This window comes from Esox lucius, chromosome 14 (genome assembly GCF_011004845.1).
Source record: "Esox lucius isolate fEsoLuc1 chromosome 14, fEsoLuc1.pri, whole genome shotgun sequence".
Taxonomy (NCBI): Eukaryota; Metazoa; Chordata; class Actinopteri; order Esociformes; family Esocidae; genus Esox; species Esox lucius.
In genome coordinates, this window is record NC_047582.1 from 2,618,502 (window position 1) to 2,638,846 (window position 20,345).

A 20,345-nucleotide genomic window follows, 5' to 3' on the forward strand; every position below is an offset into this window, starting at 1 on the left:
TAAGGGTTATGAAAAAAAGATGTTTGAATGGGAATACATGTTTTGGTCCCCACAAGTATAGTAACACAAGCGTGTGTTTGTTTCTGTGTGTGTGTGCACGCGCATGTACAGGTGCCATTACACATCATAGCTCCTCATACTCATCATTGGATGGAACATGGCTATAGTTTTAGGCACAAATACTTAAGAATGTCCTTTTGTGAAAATTCCAATGCTTCCATAACATACAAATAACGTCTAGGCAGACAATGAACAAAACAATCTCACAGTACATTTAACGTCAACATCTTTAGATAGTATCTTTTTAAGTATTTGTGAGAATTCATGCTTTTTGTGCAACTTTTTGTGGGTGGACTGTACTGGTTGAGTATTGACACATGATGCCTGTAAAGTACTGTTAAAATATTTTAAAACTGAATCTGTATAGGCTTAGATACTCTGAGCTGATTAAGTCCAGCATGTCCAATAAGCTGAGCTATCCTGACCGATTCAATCACTGTAGAGTCCTATTGCTCTACCCTTAAGCACAACAATGATAAATGTTTGTATTTCTTTCAGTGACACTGAACTGAATTTTCAGCATGTTAAAAACTTGATTGATATGATTGAGAATTTCAATACACAACCAAGTATTTTATTGTTACCCATGTTAGAGTGAAATTATTTAAATCTATCACACATGCCAGTCAAGGCTTAAACCAGCATCCCAGCTCACAGTGTCTATGCCCAATTAGGTTGAATTTACACACACAAGAGACTAAAACCTTAATGCAAACCAGCATGTGTTGCACTCGATCTAATAACAACTTACTTTTTTATTTTAATGGGTCCCAAATGCCTGACTTTTGACTCGACATATTTAAGACAGAAGTGTGTGGAAAGGTCACATCAGTTTCTTCAACATCAATTGACTGGGACTGTAAAGTTCACAGTAGAGTAATACCCCGTTAACAGCTGAAATTATAGACTATTAGACTGCAAACATACAGCATATTACAGAAAAAGACAGACAAATTTATCAGTCAACAAGCTGAGTTTTTTTTCAATTTAGATAAATGGGATTTTAAACAGGAATTTGAACTGCCCCACTATATGACCACATTATTTACAATATAAGATAGGGAAAAGTCAATGAAAAGGAAATATGGAGGAACTATGCTTCTACATAGAAGCCTTCCAGTGGATAATGAAAAAACATCAGAGACTCAAATTGTGTCAAAACAACCACAAACATTTGTTGTCAGAGAATGATACATTCAACAATGATTCATTTTTACAGTGATTGTAGTTAGATGTGTGGTTAGTCAGACTTATAGTTGTTAATTGCTGTAACTCCTCCATCACAAACCCACACAAAGAAATGATATACATCTTGAACAAACACTGTAACAAGGCATTACTGTATTGTGTAGCATTATTATATTATTAGTCAAATCCATATTATTGAAATCATAGATAGCATTTCTAGGAATAATACTGTCCTAAAACATCATGTTTCTAATGTGTTAAGGGGACCACATTGTAAATAGCAAGTGTAGGAGTTTCTAAATAATTATGAATTTCCTATCCGCTTCTTATATACAGCAGTACCTTTGTGATGTTTTACATAAGTAAGTTACAAAACAAGGACATATCCTATGCAAAAGAATGAGGATTTTTTTTTGTACTTCGGAATAGGCATTTCTCAAGTGGTGCTAGCTATTGCATTAAGGTTTTCTTATCTCTAATGAAGACATGTATATTTATCAATTATTTTTTTTTCTCACGCATATAAATGATGAACAGGTTCCTGAAAAAAGTAAGACATTGTTATGATTGAAAATGCACCACACAATATCTGTAACATCTGTAATACTAGATCTACAAAACTATTTACAACACACATAGATAATCTTTATATCACAGTCTATTGCATAATGGTGATAATCTTTCGTTTATAAATATTATAAATGTACACAGGTTTTTTTTTTTTTGTTGAAGCAACATTACATAACATTTATAACTGTCTGAAATTAGGAATAGAAAAAACTGCATCATCCATCTCTCGCCCACACCACACGCATCATCCTTCTCTACAGCAACAACAAAAAAGAAAAGCAGCAATTCTATGTTTCTTTCCCTTTGGACCCATAACACTGTCATGGTCTTTTACTAACCACTGCAAATGGACAATGTGGCTCAAGAGGAAGTATCGCTGAGCACAATGGAACACCTAGCTACGTTACCTGTTTTTGATTGCTAAGATGAATATAAAGGTCCCGCAAATTTGCCGTCAGATTTATGTTTGAGTGTGTGTGTGCTTTTTGACAGTTTCAAGGTTTGCTTATGTCAGTTATTCCACAGTGGTGATAAAGCAGCGCAATCTGAGAAAATCTTTTTGTTCCTCTTACAAAACAAAAAAAGTCATATTCAGGATTCTTCACAATGCATTCCAGTACCAAAAACAGAAAAGAACAAACCAAGAAAAAAACTAACACGAACAACAATTCCCGCACCACCATCAAATCTTCTCCATACACTGTATATGTACGTATATGTATATTTTTCGGAAAGGAAGACTCATGTTTATATACTACAGCTTTTAAAGTCCAAATATTCTAGTTGGATTTACACATATTTATATATATATTTTTTTTAATATACATTCTTAAGTTTAAGGAAGAAATTTGTCTAAAATATAATACAAGGGTGTACTGTACAGTAATTCTATGAGGTTCTTTTTTAAGAAGAAATTTGAGAAAACAAAAAATAAGTTCATATTTTACCATCCATAACCAATAACTTGAAACAGAAGTTTAAAAAAAATGGGATCATAAATTGGATGCAAACCGCATCTTGTCTTGCTCTGTCTCTGTACTGCTTAAGATAGAATCTCTTCTAGAATCTCTCCTAGAGCCAGTGGGATCTCTGTGCTGGGCCGCAGAGGAAGCTGCTCGCACTGGGGGTAATGCTCCTGATGACATCTGGCGGAACAGATTGACCCTCTGGGGCACTGTGGTGCGGAGACCACTCTGCATACCTGTGCCCTGGACAGCAGCCACTTGCGGGGCGACGGAGGCCAAGGAGTCCCCGGACGCCACTGGGTGGGCCCGAGGACCCAGGGATGCGTCATGAGGCAGGGACGGTTGAGAGGCAGAGAGGTGTCGCACATCTCGACTCAGGCTTCCCGACTGGAGAGCGTGGCTGCCCTTGTGTAGGCTCTCACTCCTCTTAGGTGAGGGAACTGGCTGCTGTTGCGACGGCTGCTGCGGTTGCTGTTGTGTTGACGAAGAAGAAGCCGAAGAGACTCCTGGTTGCTGGGGCAGCTGTTGTGGTTGCTGTGGTGGCTGTGATTGTTGGGGCGGTAGGGCAGTGGGCGTCGGCTGCTGGATAAGGGAGAGCTGGGATGCGGTGGGCGATCCGTACTGGAAACTGCGACCTGCCAATCCAGGGGTCTGCACAGGTGGACTGCACACAGCCGTGGTGAAAGACACTGGGGACATGATGGCCCCCTGCTGCTGGAGAGAGAGTGGGGTTTGCGGGACTGACGAGGATGAATTCAGGTTGGTGTGGGAGACACTGGAGATTGGGTATACACCCTGCCCTGAGGCTGGCAGGATGCGGGAAGCGGTTGAGGCGGAGGGGGGAATGACGGCTGACTGCTGGAATTGGTTGTTTCCCAGGGCAGTGGTGTAAGGCGGCTGAGCCGGCGAGTTAATGATGGAGTTTCCGGATATCGGGGTGGAATTCATCCCGGTGGCTGACATCCCTGTGACAGACATCCCTGTGACCGACTGCTTGCGGTCCACCATCATCACCATCTCTCGGTCCTGACGGATAATCTGCTTCAATATCTCGTTCTCCTGGGTGTTGAACACCCCAGCGTTCAGATCCTTCTGGAACTTCTGGAGGAGCAGGCTGTTCTTCTTCCCTGTTAGGGTTAGATCAAGCAGATGTTAGGTTGACGTCTGCCATGGCACCTGGTAGCATAGAGAGCCATGTATCAACAGAGTTTGGCCACATTTAAGAACAACTACCATGTTAGAGGCATTTATGTAGACATTCCTGCAATTCCCAATGAAATTACACTCAGCAAACAAGCAGATAGTCTAGTGGCACCCTCTGAACATTGAAATGCAAACTCCATAACACACTCTGGTAGAATATTAACCCACTACACTAAATACACACAATCAAGGGTGAATGTTATGGTATTGAATATTACATGTATGTGAAGTGATAACAGTGTACGGATTAAATAAATCTGAGTGAGAGTACTGTGGTAAGAATATATATAATATTAAATAGTGGTAGTCCCAAGTGGAAAATAAATAAATGTGTATATATATATATATGTACTTCAAATGATCTAAATTGGATCAATTTGAAATCCAGTTAATATGTTTAATGTAAACTTTATTGACTTTTATTAGCATTTAAGTTTATTAAATACATTTAGAATTATCTAAATTGAGACAGCACCAAAATATTTCTGGGAAGTTATCCCAACATAAGTATCCCAATTTAGATATTTTAAAATTAATTCAATATATGTAATTACTAATACCACTAATAAAGCTAATACATTAATTGAATTTAGATCATTTGAAGCATTTCTTTTTTTAAATCCACTTGAAAGATTTTAAGAGATAGAGATGAAATGTAAAATATTATCAGTGTAGGATTAAGATTTAGGATATACCTACCAAATAATAGTTTTTTTTACACCCTAATTATTCTCACAGATACACCATTCTAATTCTTAAACAAACAATTTGTTGACTACACATTCACTTGTACCACACTAAAACTACAGAATGCACACTGTGAGGATTCATCCTCCACTTCTCATTTCAACACACTGAAAAGCTATAGACGATCACGTACCATAATTGTTTAGTGACAGTTTAGTGATTAGAATACAATTATAATAAATATTTGCAACTCTGTGTTTATTCATAATGAATTTACAGTACTGTATTTTAATATTTCCCAGCTCAAAAACTGAATCAGTATGTTATACAATGTGTTCCTTTTTAAAATAATAGAAACCTCTCCTGTTTGCTGGCTATGAATAAGAACAGATTTTAAGATTTATGCATAGGATGTCTGTTGGGGTTTGTTGACCTTTTATTAGCAAAAGCTGAAAAATGGTCTACAGCAGCCGACTTAAGGGAACAGTGGGATCGTTTTGGGTTGCTGGCAAACAGAGACATTTTCTAGCTTGGTGTACTTAATTGCTCTTAATGCATGGTTGGCATTAATGTCATTACTGTACTTATATTATTCTGAGTTTCTTAGTTGATAGAGACACATAAATGCCACAATGCAAATATGTGTATGTCAACAAAATGTGGCTTTAGTATACAGTAATTTGTTTTTTATAGCTGTTTGGGTGAAAAACAACGAATTTGTTTAAAAAACATCCATACAAATATTAACAAGAAACCAGGCAAGCCTAGTTCAGCCAGCCCACAACAGAAAGTGTTGCCATCTCAAGATTCAAACCCAGGCCGCCCACATGAAAGGCTGTGTCGTTAACCACTACACCACAGAGCTGTACATTTGGTGGGTGTCAGTATAGCCTTGATTCTATCCTAAACAAATCCTCTTTCGCCATTGGCCGTTTTAACAGTTAATTGGGCATTCATGAATGACATTGATATAGTTAAATTGACTAACGTTTCTTACTAAGTATACCTCCACCACAAATAGCGTCTATGTATGGCGTTTGCCACTGGCCGTTTTAACAGCGTATTAGCCAGTAATTAGCTTTACCGGTATCTACTAACTTACTGGAATAGTCATAAGAATTGAGCAATTGCTAGTGAGTCTGCCAAAGCTATTTTATTTCATGGCATAAGAATGTATTTTTTTCTTTCAGGGCAAAACAACATAATTTTTTCTTTCATTTGTGAATGACATTGATACAATAACTATCAATAAAGGTAACAATAACTAACTTTTTCATCAAGTGAAAAGGCGAGAGAATCGTGGAATCTTTAATTAATAATCTATAAAGCAACCTATAATTAATAAATGTTGTTGCTCTCGATAGATTCAAAACTAGATCTTCCACATGAGAGGCACTGTCTTTAACCATTACGTTACGCCATTACACATTCCAGCAGTCGCTAGACTCCATTGAGGACTGTGTTAAACTGACTAATGTTACTTATTAAGTTTGCCTCCACCATAGCCTCTATGAACTGTGTGGCTTTTGCCACTGGCCGTTTTAACAGTTTATTAGCCAGTAATAGGCTTACTATTATCTACTAACTTCCTATGAATAATCATAAGAATTGAGCAATTGCTAGCGAGACTGAAAAGGAAATTTTCCATGCCAGAAACAGTTGCAATATAACTGTATACATTTTCAGTTAAGGCTTACTATAACGTAACAACTGTATGTTGTAGCCAGCAAATGTGTTTGTCTATAATGACCCAAAACTCATGCACGTATGTGAAATTCCACCAGAAACAGTCGCAATATAACCGTAAACTGTTTTATTTCAGGCTTACTATAATGTAGTTATTAGAGGATTAGAGTTTTCTTTTATACAGAATAACTCAGAATGCGTACTTTGCTTTGCCTGCGAGGAGATACGAACTCGGGACCTATAGTTCTCGCAGGTCCACTTCTCTAACCACTACGCTATTTAACAAGGGGTACTCAGTCACTCACTCACTCACTCACTCAGTAAGCTCTTCTTGGCCGGTTCGCTTATGCAGTCTGGCAAAAAAGAACAGGAATGTCAATGTTGTTTCCTGTTAATTCATATAATTATGTCGTCTTAACACATTGTATCCTTTACCAAGAATTGTCATGATGTTCATAGGCTACAGCCTCCCAGATGGCATATGGCCAACCGGGTCAATGGCAGGGCAAAAGCACATTGTTGAGGCAGTCACATATTCTGAAGGACAGGTTATTGACATTGTGTGAAGGGGTCAAGGGGATCACTGAATTCTCTGATGAGGTAGTGTTGCTGAGACATGTCCTGTCAAATACATCTCTAGGTTATTGTCCTAAATCGAACCCTAATCCCTGTAGTATGCCAATATGGCTCTGGTCAAAAGTTGTGCGGTTATTAGGGGAATAGGGGACCATTTTAGAAAACAGCCCCAGTTCTTATGCCTCAGATTATGCTTGATCAAAAAACACAAAGCAATAACTTCAAGGGACAGTTTTGTGAAGATGTTGCAAGCACTGAAATAAGCATAGGCACAAGATCAGGAATTATTCATTCAGTCCTCAGAATAGGTAAATACCTTACCAGCCATTTTAAAGAAGCCAATAAGTCATTGGCTGGCTGTGATTCCATTGGACACTCGAACACTATTTGTCATGTGCCAATTATAACAGATATAGATGCTGACAGTGAAAAGCTTACATCCCAACAACTCAAAAGTGTAAGAACGAGTTCAACTTTATAATGATAAAAAAAATTTTTTCCAAGATTCCAGGCCTTGCCTAAAATAATTCTAAGTAGGGGATAGCCTAAAGTGAAACAATGTTGGTTTGGTACCTTGGTTCAATAAATACTCTTTTAGGATAAATTATCACAAATTCTGCTAATATTTGCTAATGTTAGCAAATATAGATCATAGTCGATACAATGCTTCCAGAAGTTGTCCTTGTCCCAAATGCGGGCACAACAACTCCCCCCCCCCCCCCCCCTTCACCACACTCACACTCTCCATCTCAATCATACCCACCATCTCCCCCTCTATCACACTCCCCCTCTCCCCTCTACCACACTCACCCTCTCCCCCACCACCACACTCGCCAATCAGGGAGCTAGTTCTAACCAAAGAGAGCAGAGCTCATCTATCCCTATGTCCCACTCCTCCCTTCTGTCTAAAACGATTGCTTAGACAACAGCCACATCGTCAACAACCTTGTCCTTTATTTCCACAGAGCACAGAATATACAAACCCAATTCCAAAAAAGTTGGGACACTGTACAATTGTGAATAAAAACAGAATGCAATGATGTGGAAGTTTCAAATGTCAATATTTTATTCAGAATACAACATAGATGGCATATCAAATGTTTAAACTGAGAAAATGTATCACTTTAAGGGAAAAATAAGTTGATTTTAAATGTCATGGCATCAACACATCTCAAAAAAGTTGGGACAAGGCCATGTTTACCACTGTGTGGCATCCCCTCTTCTTTTTATAACAGACTGCAAACATCTGGGGACTGAGGAGACAAATTGCTCAAGATTATGAATAGGAATGTTGTCCCATACTTGTCTAATACAGGCTTCTAGTTGCTCAACTGTCTTAGGTCTTCTTTGTCGCACATTCCTCTTTATGATGCGCCAAATGTTTTCTCTGGGTGAAAGATCTGGACTGCAGGCTGGCCATTTCAGTACCCGGATCCTTCTTTTATGCAGCCATGACATTGTAATTGATGCAGTATGTGGTCTGGCATTGTCATGTTGGAAAATGCAAGGTCTTCCCTGAAAGAGACAACGTCTGGATGGGAGCATATGTTGTTCTAGAACTTGGATATAACTGTCAGCATTGATGGTGCCTTTCCAGATGTGTAGGCTGCCCATGCCACATGCACTCATGCAACCCCATACCATCAGAGATGCAGGCTTCTGAACTGAGCGCTGAGGACAACAACTTGGGTTGTCCTTTTCCTCTTTAGTCTGGATGACATGGCGTCCCAGTTTTCCAAAATGAACTTCAAATTTTGATTTGTCTGACCACAGAACACTTTTCCACTTTGCCACAGTCCATTATCCTTGGCCCAGAGGAAACGCCTGTGCTTCTGGATCCTGTTTATATACGGCTTCTTTTTTGACCTATAGAGTTTTAGCTGACAACGGCGAATGGCAGGGTGGATTGCGTTCACCAACAATGTTTTCTGGAATTATTCTTGAGCCCATGTTGTGATTTCCATTACAGTATCATTCCTGTATGTGATGCAGTGCCGTCTGAGGGCCCGAAGATCACGGGCATCCAGTATGGTTTTCCGGCCTTGACCCTTACGCACAGAGATTGTTCCAGATTCTCTGAATCTTTGGATGATATTATGCACTGTAGATGATGATAAATTCAAACTCTTTGCAATCTTTCTCTGAGAAACTCCTTTCTGATATTGCTCCACTATTTTTCGCCGCAGCATTGGGGGAATTGGTGATCCTCTGCCCATCTTGACTTCTGAGAGACACTGCCACTCTGAGAGGCTCTTTTTATACCCAATCATGTTGCCAATTGACATAATAAGTTGCAAATTGGTCCTCCAGCTGTTCCATATCTGTACATTAAACTTTTCCGGCCTCTTATTGCTAGCTGTCAACTTTTTTGGAATGTGTAGCTCTCATGAAATACAAAATGAGCCAATATTTGGCATGGCATTACAAAATGTCTCACTTTCAACATTCGATATGTTATCTATATTCTATTGTGAATTAAATATAAGTTTATGAGATTTGTAAATTATTCCATTCCTTTTTTACTCACAATTTGTAGAGTGTCCCAACTTTTTTGGAATCTGGTTTGTACTTGGTGATGTGCTTCGGGTCCCTGCTATTGTGAAAATAGCAATGCCAACTGTTTAGAAGGAACCGTGAGCATGCAATCCATAAAGTAAACTTGTCTAATCTGTTAACTGTAACACGTCAACCTACTAGTCTAGTAACCCTTAATATATCTATTAACCTGGCTTTACTTAATATCAGATCCCTCGCCAACAAATCTTTCTTGGTAAATGACATTATAATATCCTACAACCTAGATTTTATATTTCTCACTGAAACATGGCAAACAGAAGATTCTAGTCCTGCAACCGAAAAATGTGGCTATATGATTATTTGTCGAAATGGTAGGAAAGGAGGAGGAGTGGCTGCCCTATTCAAAGATACATTCCAGTGCAAAGAAAATACACTAGGTAATTTTATTTCTTTTGAACACCTCTGTTTTACATTGGGCTCAGTCGGAAAAGGGTGGCTTGCCCACTTCAGGTTGGTGGAGAGTTCTTGCCTCAGGTGGAGGAGTTTAAGTATCTAGGGGTCTTGTTCACGAGTGAGGGAAGGATGGAACGGGAGATTGACAGACGGATCGGTGCAGCTTCTGCAGTAATGCGGTCGATGTATCGGTCTGTCGTGGTGAAGAAAGGGCTGAGCCGCAAGGCGAAGTTCTCGATTTACCTGTCAATCTACGTTCCTACTCTCACCTATGGTCATGAGCTTTGAGTCATGACCGAAAGGACAAGATCCCGGATAAAGGCGGCCGAAATGAGCTTTCTCCGCAGGGTGGCTGGGCGATCCCTTAGAAATAGGGTGAGAAGCTCGGTCACCCGGGAGGAGCTCAGAGTAGAGCCGCTGCTCCTCCACATCGAGAGGGGTCAGCTGAGGTGGCTTGGGCTTCTGTTCCGGATGCCTCCTGGAAGCCTTCCTGGGAAGGTGTTCCGGGCCGTCCCACCGGGAGGAGACCCCGGGGAAGACCTAGGACACGCTGGAGGGACTATGTCTCCCGGCTGGCCTGGGAACGCCTCGGTGTCCCCCCGGAAGGGCTAGAGGAAGTGTCTAAGGAGAGGGAAGTCTGGGCATCTCTGCTTAAACTGCTGCCCCCACGACCCGGCCCCGGATAAGCGGAAGAAGATGAATGAATGAATGTTTTACATTGAAAGGTACCCCCACATTTTTTTTTAACCATTTACAGACCTCCACGATATTCAGCAAATGTTATTGATGATTTTGCTGAACAACTTTCTGTTATATCAGTTGATTATAACGTGTTTATTATTACAGGGGATTTTAACATCCACATAGATAATAGTACAGACAAAAATGCCAAATAACTTTTTGCACTACTTGACACTTTTGATCTCACTCTCAAGGCCACATTCTCGATCTGGTTATCTCCAAAGGTCTCGGTATTTCTTCTACCATGGTTAAAGACTTGTCCCCGTCTGATAATTTCTGTGTCTTTTTTTGATTCACTTATGACCCCAAATGTTTCAGTAAACTCTGTTTCTGTTAAGAAAAGGTACATTAATGAGAGTACCAATGCTCAGTTTGAGCAAACAGAAAACACCATGGAGAACCACCATGATGGTAAGCGCCCTGAAAAGAGAATGTAGGAAAACTAAACTTCAAATTCACTATCTATAAACAAAGCCTTGGTAGCTTCAACAATGATTTACACAGGGCCAGACAGCAACATTTATCGGGAATGATCAACAAAAATATCAACAATACCCGCACTATTTGTCATGGTCGACAAGCTTATAAACCCAATAAAGCAGACACCATCAGAACTCATGTCCACAGTGAAATCTCCCTTTTATAGCCAAGATAATTTGAGAAGGTTGTCTTCAATCAACTCAGCAATTTTGTGACCTCAAGCGGTCTCTTAGACAAATTTCAGTCAGGTTTCCAACCTCACCACAGTAGTGAAACGGCCCTGATTAAAGTTTTAAATTATATACGCCTGAATACTGATTCTGATAAAATAACAGTTCTGGTTCTATTAGATCTCAGTGCAGCATTTGATACTGTAGATCATACAACATTTATGGAGTTACTTTGTCACCATTGGTAATCATGAATCTGATAGGGTGGCTATGACATGCGGAGTTCCACATGGATCAGTTCTTGGACCGCTTCTGTTCAATCTCTATATGCTACCTCTGGGCCAAATTCTACAGAACAACAACATTAACTACCACAGCTATGCCGATGATACTCAAATATATAAAGTGTTTGATACACTTCTGATTTTTCAGGTTTTCCTACTTACAAAGCATGTAGAGGTCTGTAATTTTATCATAGGTACACTTCAACTGTGAGAGACGGAATCTAAAACAAAAATCCAGAAAATCACATTGTATGATTTTTAAATAATTAATTAGCATTTTATTGCATGACATAAGTATTTGATCACCTACCAACCAGTAAGAATTCTGTCTCTCACAGACCTGTTAGTTTTTCTTTAAGAAGCCCTGTTCTCCACTCAATACCTGTATTTACTGCACCTGTCCACACACTCAATCAAACAGACTCCAACCTCTCCACAATGGCCAAGACCAGAGAGCTGTGTAAGGGCATCAGGGATACAATAGGCAAGCAGCTTGGTGAGAAGGCATTAACTGTTGGTGCAATTATTAGAAAATGGAAGAAGTTCAAGATGACGGTCAATCTCCCTCGGTCTGGGGCTCCATGCAAGATTTCACATCGTGGGGCATCAATGATCACGAGGAAGGTGAGGGATCAGCCCAGAACTACATGGCAGGACCTGGTCAATGACCTGAAGAGATCTGGGACCACGGTCTCAAAGAAAACCATTAGTAACACACTACGCCGTCATGAATTTAAAATCCCCCTGCTCAAGCCAGCGCATGTCCAAGCCCGTCTGAAGTTTTGCCAATGACCATCTGGATGATCCCGAGGAGGATGAGTACAACCCCAAGAACACCATCCCAACCGTGAAACATCATTCTTTGGGGATGCTTTTCTGCAAATGGGACAGGACGACTGCACTGTATTGAGGGGAGGATGGATGGGGCCATGTATCGCGAGATGTGTTCCCTCAGTAAGAGCATTGAAGATGAGTCGTGGCTGGGTCTTTCAGCATGACAACGACCCGAAACGCACAGCCAGGGCAACTAAGGAGTGGCTCCGTAAGAATCATCTCAAGGTCCTGGAGTGGCCTAGCCAGTCTCCAGACCTGAACCCAATAGAAAATCTTTGGAGGGAGCTGAAAGTCCATATTGCCCAGCGACTTCCCCGAAACCTGAAGGATCTGGAGAAGGTCTGTATGGAGGAGTGGGCCAAAATCCCTGCTGCAGTGTGTGCAAACCTGGTCAAGAACTACAGGAAACGTATGATCTCTGTAATTGCAAACAAAGGTTTCTGTGCCAAATATTAAGTTCTGCTTTTCTGTGGTATCAAATACTTATGTCATGCAATAAGATGCAAATTAATTACTTAAAAATCATACAATGTGATTTTCTGGATGTTTGTTATATACTTGTTCTCCCCACTGTATGGCTCTTGAACCATATGACAACAGCTCAATAGACTCTCTGTGTCACTGTATAGAGTACAAATACCTGGATAAACCAAAATTGACTACAATTAAATTGTGTTTGGCAACAAAAATAAAAACAAATATTAATAAAGATCTGGATTCTCTGGCCCTTAAAACCAGGGATCAAGTGCGTAATCTTGGTGTTTCGATAGACTCAGATCTCACATTTAACAGTCATATCAAAGCAGTCACCAAAACAGCATTCTATCATCAAAAAAATATAGCCAGAATCAAAGGATTGGTGTCCCAAAAAGACCAAGAGAAGCTCATCCATGCTTTTATCTCTAGTAGGGCTGACTACTGTAATGGCCTCTTAACTGGACTCCTGAAAAAGACTTACAGCCTTATAGCTTCCCATTTTTAATCTTTATGTTTTGTAATTGTATTATTATTATTATTATTATGTATTAATTTGCTTTGATGTTTTGATTTGAGTATTTGTTTTTATGTTATTGTACTTTCATATATTTTTCTTTGTAAAGCACATTGAATTGCTTCGATGTATTAATTGTGCTATATAAATAAACTTGCTTGCTTGCTTTCAAGCAATTTACGTTTTCCCAGTCTAAATATGTGAAACAAAGTTGAGTTGGTTTCTCAAGCTTGAATGGTTAACGTGATTATGTTAGGAGTTTAATTAACACAAGTTGTGCAAATGTTTGCAAATTCATATCATTATAACTTAGATTTTTATATGAAATATTGTATTTCTAACTTGTTGGAAGAGGTCCAAGAATGTAATTTGAGGCAAAAGCTGAGTTTTATATTACACCGTGAAGTGTTAGAGCTGATTATGTCACAATGAGAGCTTTAGAATGCTCAGAAATCCCTTTGAAGTCAATGTTAAAATTCATCAAATGTTATATGCAAGCACACTATTCCAGACAATTTTGCTATTCCAGATCATATACTAGGGAAGTGGCTAGATGCTAATGCTAACACCAGACACTGGGTGCAGGGTTACCATAGACTTACTTGACATCAGCATATAATGAAAATGAAAATGCTTCAGGATTTAACACTGTGGATGTGGAGCACAACATGGCACAAATATGTTATCATTCAAACATGAGGACATGGGATGAAGGACTGAAGTGAGGTTATTCAGGTTTAATACAGTCAAATTTTGGATTTCAGAAAGCTCAGTTCAAAGTTTTGTTTGTGGAGATTTCAGAATTAATGGTGCTAATTGACAAATGTAGTTTTTCATGTACTGTAGTTTGTGGTATGCGAAATACTGTATTTCTAACTACTGCTGAATTTACAGTAAATGCTTATAAATGTTTACTGACAAGAGTTGATATAAAATGTTTTTAAATGATACTGGCCAACAGTTTCTCTATACTCAAGTACACTACTGTTCCAAAATTTGGGGTAACTTAGAAATGTCCTTGTTTTCCATGAAATCATATGCAAAACCGGAGTGATAGCCTTCCTTCTTTAAGATTTACAAATCTCCCACTTTATCACCACCAAAGCACCCCCAAGCCATCACATTGCCTTCACCATTCTTGACAGATGGCCTCAAGCACCCCTCCAGCATCTTTTAATTTGGTCTGCATTTCACAAATGTTCTTCCTCTCCCCAGTGTCTGTGTTCTATTGTCCATCTTAATATTTTCTTTTTATTGTCCAATCTGAGATGGTGTTTTCTTTGCAAGTCTGCCTAGAAGACCAGAATCACTGAGTCGCCTCTTCATTCTTAACTTTGAGACTGGTGTTTTGCGGGTGCTATTTAAGGAAGCTGCCATTTGAGGACCTGTACAGCGTCTGTTTATCAAACTAGATACTAATGTATTTGTACTCATGCTCAGTTGTGCACCTGGGCCTCCCACTCATCTTTCTATTCTGGTTAGAGACAGTTTGCGCTGTTCTGTGAAGGGAGTAGTACACATTGTGATTTTGTGTACAAATCTTCAGTTTCTTGACAATTTCTCTCATTGGAATTGTCTTCATTTCTTAGAACATGAATAGGCTGATGAGGTTCAGAAGCAAGTTCTAGTTTTCTAGACATTTTGAGCCTGTAATCAAATTAGTCTAAAGGATTACGTTTTATTGCTTCTGTAATTAGCAGAACAGTTTTCAGCTGTGCTAACACATTTGCAAAAGGGTTTTCTAACAATCAATTAGCCTATTAAAATTATAAACATGGACTAGCAAACAAAATGTGCCATTGGAACATAGGACTGATTGTTGCTGATTTTGGGCCTCTGTTTTGCCTATATAGATATTCAATTTCAAAATCATCCGTTTCCAGCTACAATAGTAATTTACAACATCAATAATATCTACACTGTATTTCTGATAAATTGTTTGTGATTTTAAAGGGCAAAAGAAAAATGCTTTTCTTTTCAAAAAAATTACATTTCTAAGTGACCCCTAACTTTTGAACAGTAGTGTATATGTAGATGTTATATATACAGCTCCGGTAAAAATTAAGAGACCACTGCATCTTTTTCTTTCCTTTCCAAAAAGGTTTTGAGTGAGGAACAGAGGGGCCAAAATTAAGAGACCACTGCAAAATGAACGCTTATGTTCCTCACTTAAAACTTTCCTTTTCAACTTTTTTGGAAAGGAAAGAAAAAGGTGCAGTGGTCTCTTAACTTAGATATACAGCTCTGGAAACAAAAAATTCCCTGTTGGTGTAAAAGTTTACACTTAAAACATAGCAATACTGTCTATTGATGACCATTTATTGTTTGTACACACGTACTAAAATGCCCTGAAACAAATTGAAATGCCTTTAGACAAATTAAAATGGCTATTCCGCTATTTTCAGTGGTATTTTTGGATGTTGCTGTATATAATGATCGAATGTTATAATGATAACTTTCAATTCAGGGGGAAATAAACACCATACTGATAAGAAACTATTCAATAAATAAATCAATGAAACAAAAGGTAGGAAACAAAAGTAATGACAACATAAACAACAAGACAAACAGAAAAACAAGGATTGTTAGGTTCACCAACAAAGGAAAGAAGAGATCATGTTCTTGAAATCTTTCTGCTCTTCAACTTGAATTACTTTTGAATGTACACATTTATGTAGAATACATTTATAAATGTTTCCTCCTTCAAGAATACCTTTTTTCAATACTTCTGCCACAGAATTCACTGTTCATGACCAAAATAAACCTAATAACTCAACAAAAAAATATATATATGAAAATGGATTCCTTAACTCACCAATATGTTACAGTTGGATATGATGCATACTATCCAGGTATTAATCAAAGGACATGTATTTATTTGCGAACAAAGGGTAAATATATTTATAGTAGTCAATAGTATATAATTGGTCAGAATAATTCAAAATACTGGCATGTAACATTCAATGAAAATGTCTGTGTTATATTTCTCTCAGATTTTAGGATTTTAAAATGTATCAAACTGTATTTTCACTCAATAATCCATGGAGGAAACAAATTAACCTTGTGTATAAATGTAACATTGTGAATTCATGTTCTGGGAGATGCATTTGAGAAGCGTATCCATTTTAGTGTGCCTCTTGCTCATTATCCCCTGGCTGTGCGAATGTTGTAATTGGAATAAAGCGTTTACCTGCTGCCTATTCGTCGGCCAGGACACTCTTGAAAACGAGATGTGCTCATCTCAAGAGGAATTCCTGGTCAAATAATTTTTAGATAGAGATACAATCAATTGTGCAACATGTTATTTGTTTCAATGCATGGTTATTTTCTGTTTCTTTTTATACGAACCAATCAGACAAGCACTTAACCAAATGCAGTCCATATATATATATATATAAACGAGACATCCAGCACTCATCATGACATTGTTTTTTCCCTTGTATGAGACAAAACCCCCTTTTTTTAAGTCCAAATGAACAGGTTTATTCCATAACACTTCCTGATTTAAGAAGAAGTGTTATTTTAAGAGCCGGCAGCCAGCTCTTGCTTTAAACTAACAGTGACACATCTTTCAGATTTTTGCAAAGCCAACCTAATTCTTTAGTGAAAAGGGCAAATGTAAATCATGACCACCATAGAGGTCAAAAGGGCATTTTTAAGAAGTTAGTAAATGTGCCTTTAGAATCTACAGGCCAGTGAACCCAATGTACAATACTTGTAGCTAGTTGGTCAACGATATGAATGGTATGACTCGCATACAATTTTACCAGTATTACGCCATACCATAGTTGCTTGGTAGACTATTAATTAATTCTAATTGGTCTATTCCAACCATGAGAATAATCAGAGAAGTTATCACATGATGCTGACTTGCCTGTCACAATAGTATTGCAATGTTGGTTCAATACTAGGCGTGCAAAGCAATTAAATATCAGCATGACTAAATTACACAAACAACCATATTAGCTCAAACCATCAAATTATGGTTTTAGATTTAAAAATAAATAAATACTTAATCCGGCTTTGAGACAACAAATGCACACTATAGTTCTGCAAATTCAAGTTGTTTCTGTATTAATAAATAGGTAGTTATTATAATGAAGAAAATATTGGATGCCTGTGCTAAAACATCCACTCAATTATATTGCCCAATTTTGATGATACGTTATAGATAGTATGATAAAGTGTCTGATAATGATTTATGTATTTTATGCTTTTGTGGAATTTGCTACAGAGATTGACAATAGCATTCTTATATTCTGTATTAAATGTTCGGCCATACAATTTCAACAGTACATGTTAATTAATACATTTAATCAGATCTCTAGCTCTCCCTATACTGTACATTATGCATATGATGATAAATATTCCCCAACCAGTAACCAAATTCCTTTTTTTCTTTTGGAAATGGCCCATGAATATTTAATGTATTATGCTCATAGTTTCACACGAATTCTAACATTTACTTATAATGTTATCATCATAGGCGAAAATACTGGGGGTGGGTGGGGGCGGGGATGGACATGACGCCCCTATCCTGGGGATTTGTCCCCCCAAATATATAAATGTAAACATAACTATGTAATAATATTAATAAGACGCAACGAAAGCACTTGTGCTGAATATAGAGACTTAATAGACACTTTAAGTTTAAAAAAACTGCGACACCCCCGCCCTGGCCTCACAGTGGTTTTATCCACTGCCCCCCCAGCACTCAGCAGTGGCAAATCGTGCATGTATGATGCATGTGTGGGAATCTGATATTCTGTTGTTGGTGGTTGACTTTCAGTAAGTAGTTCAAACAAAGGGTATGTTAGACATTTCTTTACTTCTACCAATCAATACAAAACAAACATTTCTAACCGTCATCAGCCTTCATTTTCTCTGCGTTTAATTACAGGTCACTCGTTATGTTAGCTAGCGGTTAGCTGATGTTTTCTAGCAAGCTACAGTAACATCAACCAGCTTTTGCAGCTGTTTGAATTCGAGTCAATGAGAGAAGCTTGCAAAGCAGTGTATGTAGTGTTCCTTTGCTGGCAAGGTGACAGTGTTCGTGTCTACCGTCTGAAAAGCACTCAATGCACGTAACTAACGTATGGCTAATCCAGTAAATTAGTTTTAAGTTGGTAGGGTTCACACACAATCTGAATTTGCCGAGCTACAGTAGCAAGCAAACCGATGGTGCAAACTTGCTGTTGGTGTCCTCAAAAATAGCTCTTGAGAAAAGAGTATTTAATTGTCCCCTCCAAACTTGATATCAGATTTTTGCCCCTGGTTATCATTGCAATGTTACCTTTAACATACCTTACAGTATGTTAAATAAATAATTCTAAGCATCATATATGATATTTTATTACACCTATTACAATTAGTAATACATTTCTGATGTTACATATGTTTTGATATTTTTTATTTAAATGTTTCTAACAACAAGGCTAGAAAATCCTAAGTCAGGCTAACAACTGTCAATAAAGTGGAAATAAAAAAGCATAACATACAATTTTTAGGAGAGTATGAGTCCAATTGGAATAAATTATTTTAGTACACTCTCCCTCCTTAGTTTTGTCCAATTCACGCTTATGGCCTTTCCTAATAACAATAACTACTGATATGCTTGGTAGATGTGAAGATGTATTTTCCAATGCACATCTCAACATGTATTTCTGCTTCTTATTACACTGCTTGCTTAACTAGGAAGCACTAGAAGGCACCCACACACTTGGAGGAGAGCACATTCACCAGCCAACCACGATTGAGCTTGAAGGCACTCAACCTACCATCAGACGTCGCTATAGCGCAACGAGGCAAGGCAACCCTTGACAGGCACCAACCCTGGATAGTGCTAAGCCAATTTGCACCACCAAATGTTAGGCCCCGGGATATTGTCAGTATGCTGCCACCAGGATTTGAATTCCTGGCTGCAATGACGCAGTTGTACTGCAAGGGAGTGACTTTACCACTGACAATAACATTATAACATCCCTACCAATTTCCCTTGAAATGAAACATCTTCATGAGCAAGTTGAAAGTCAGAAAAGGCTGCTCTTGAAAAAGAATAGCCGATTTCTAGAATTTTGCATTTGAAACAGTGAGATTTGTAAAAAGACACTTAATACAGTGTGGCTTACCAAGCTATCTGTTGTATTTTGTCCATTAAAGAGATAATAGGATCTATATAGAAACATAAGGTAAAATGGCTGTCTGATATCAGACCATGTACAACACACAATGTGAAAAGGGTGCTTTTTCACTACAGGTGCATTACTTATATGCAATACTAGTGCAATAGGCTACAAACATTAAATGCTATTTACTTTCTATGAGTGTGTGGCCATGTTTAATTGTGAATTTTGCAGGCAGCCTTTCCAGAAAACAATGAGAAAATATTTGTATTTATAAAGCAAGACCATATATTATATGAATACTTCCTATATATTGATACAGTACAAATAGTCTATTTTGATTAAATTAATTACCAAAATAATAATTAAAAGGAATCAGGTATTCAGCTTTAAAAACAAATAGATGCCCTGGTTGCATTACATACATGTGCCCCTTTTTTCAATCTTTATAATAATACTGTTTCTCTCTGATTCATTATCTTTCTTTGTGATTACTATTGGTCACAAAAATAACCGTGGCCACGTTTGTTGAAGTTGTTCTAAGTATGTAATATTCTTGGCAGAGAGGTGAAGGAACTGGCCATGTACATTAACTAGGGTTGCAAAAGCTGGTAACTTCTCACAAATTCCCAAACTTCCTTAATTCCTTCCTGATTCCAGGAGCATTCTGACCAGGATATCCCGGAGAACCTGGGAATATTGTGTAAAGTTGACAGATGTTGACAAACCTAACAGAAGCTATGACACAGAATCTACAAGCCGTGCCTGGTAAAGCCTAGTCAAGCTGGCCTAGGCCACATTTGAAGCCTCTGTTTCCC

At 38.3% G+C, this 20,345-nt stretch overlaps 1 protein-coding gene across 1 annotated transcript in view; it reads right to left on the reverse strand.

Moving 5' to 3' along the window:
• Positions 1–1,046: 1,046 nt before the first annotated feature.
• Positions 1,047–20,345, reverse strand: part of LOC105006060 (potassium/sodium hyperpolarization-activated cyclic nucleotide-gated channel 1) — a 181,218-nt gene continuing 161,919 nt past the window's right edge. Inside the window, exon 8 of the mRNA XM_013136990.4 lies at positions 1,047–3,910. Within this exon, the coding sequence (XP_012992444.1) occupies positions 2,811–3,910 (1,100 nt within the window). The 3' untranslated portion in view covers positions 1,047–2,810. The remainder of the gene's footprint in view (positions 3,911–20,345) is intronic.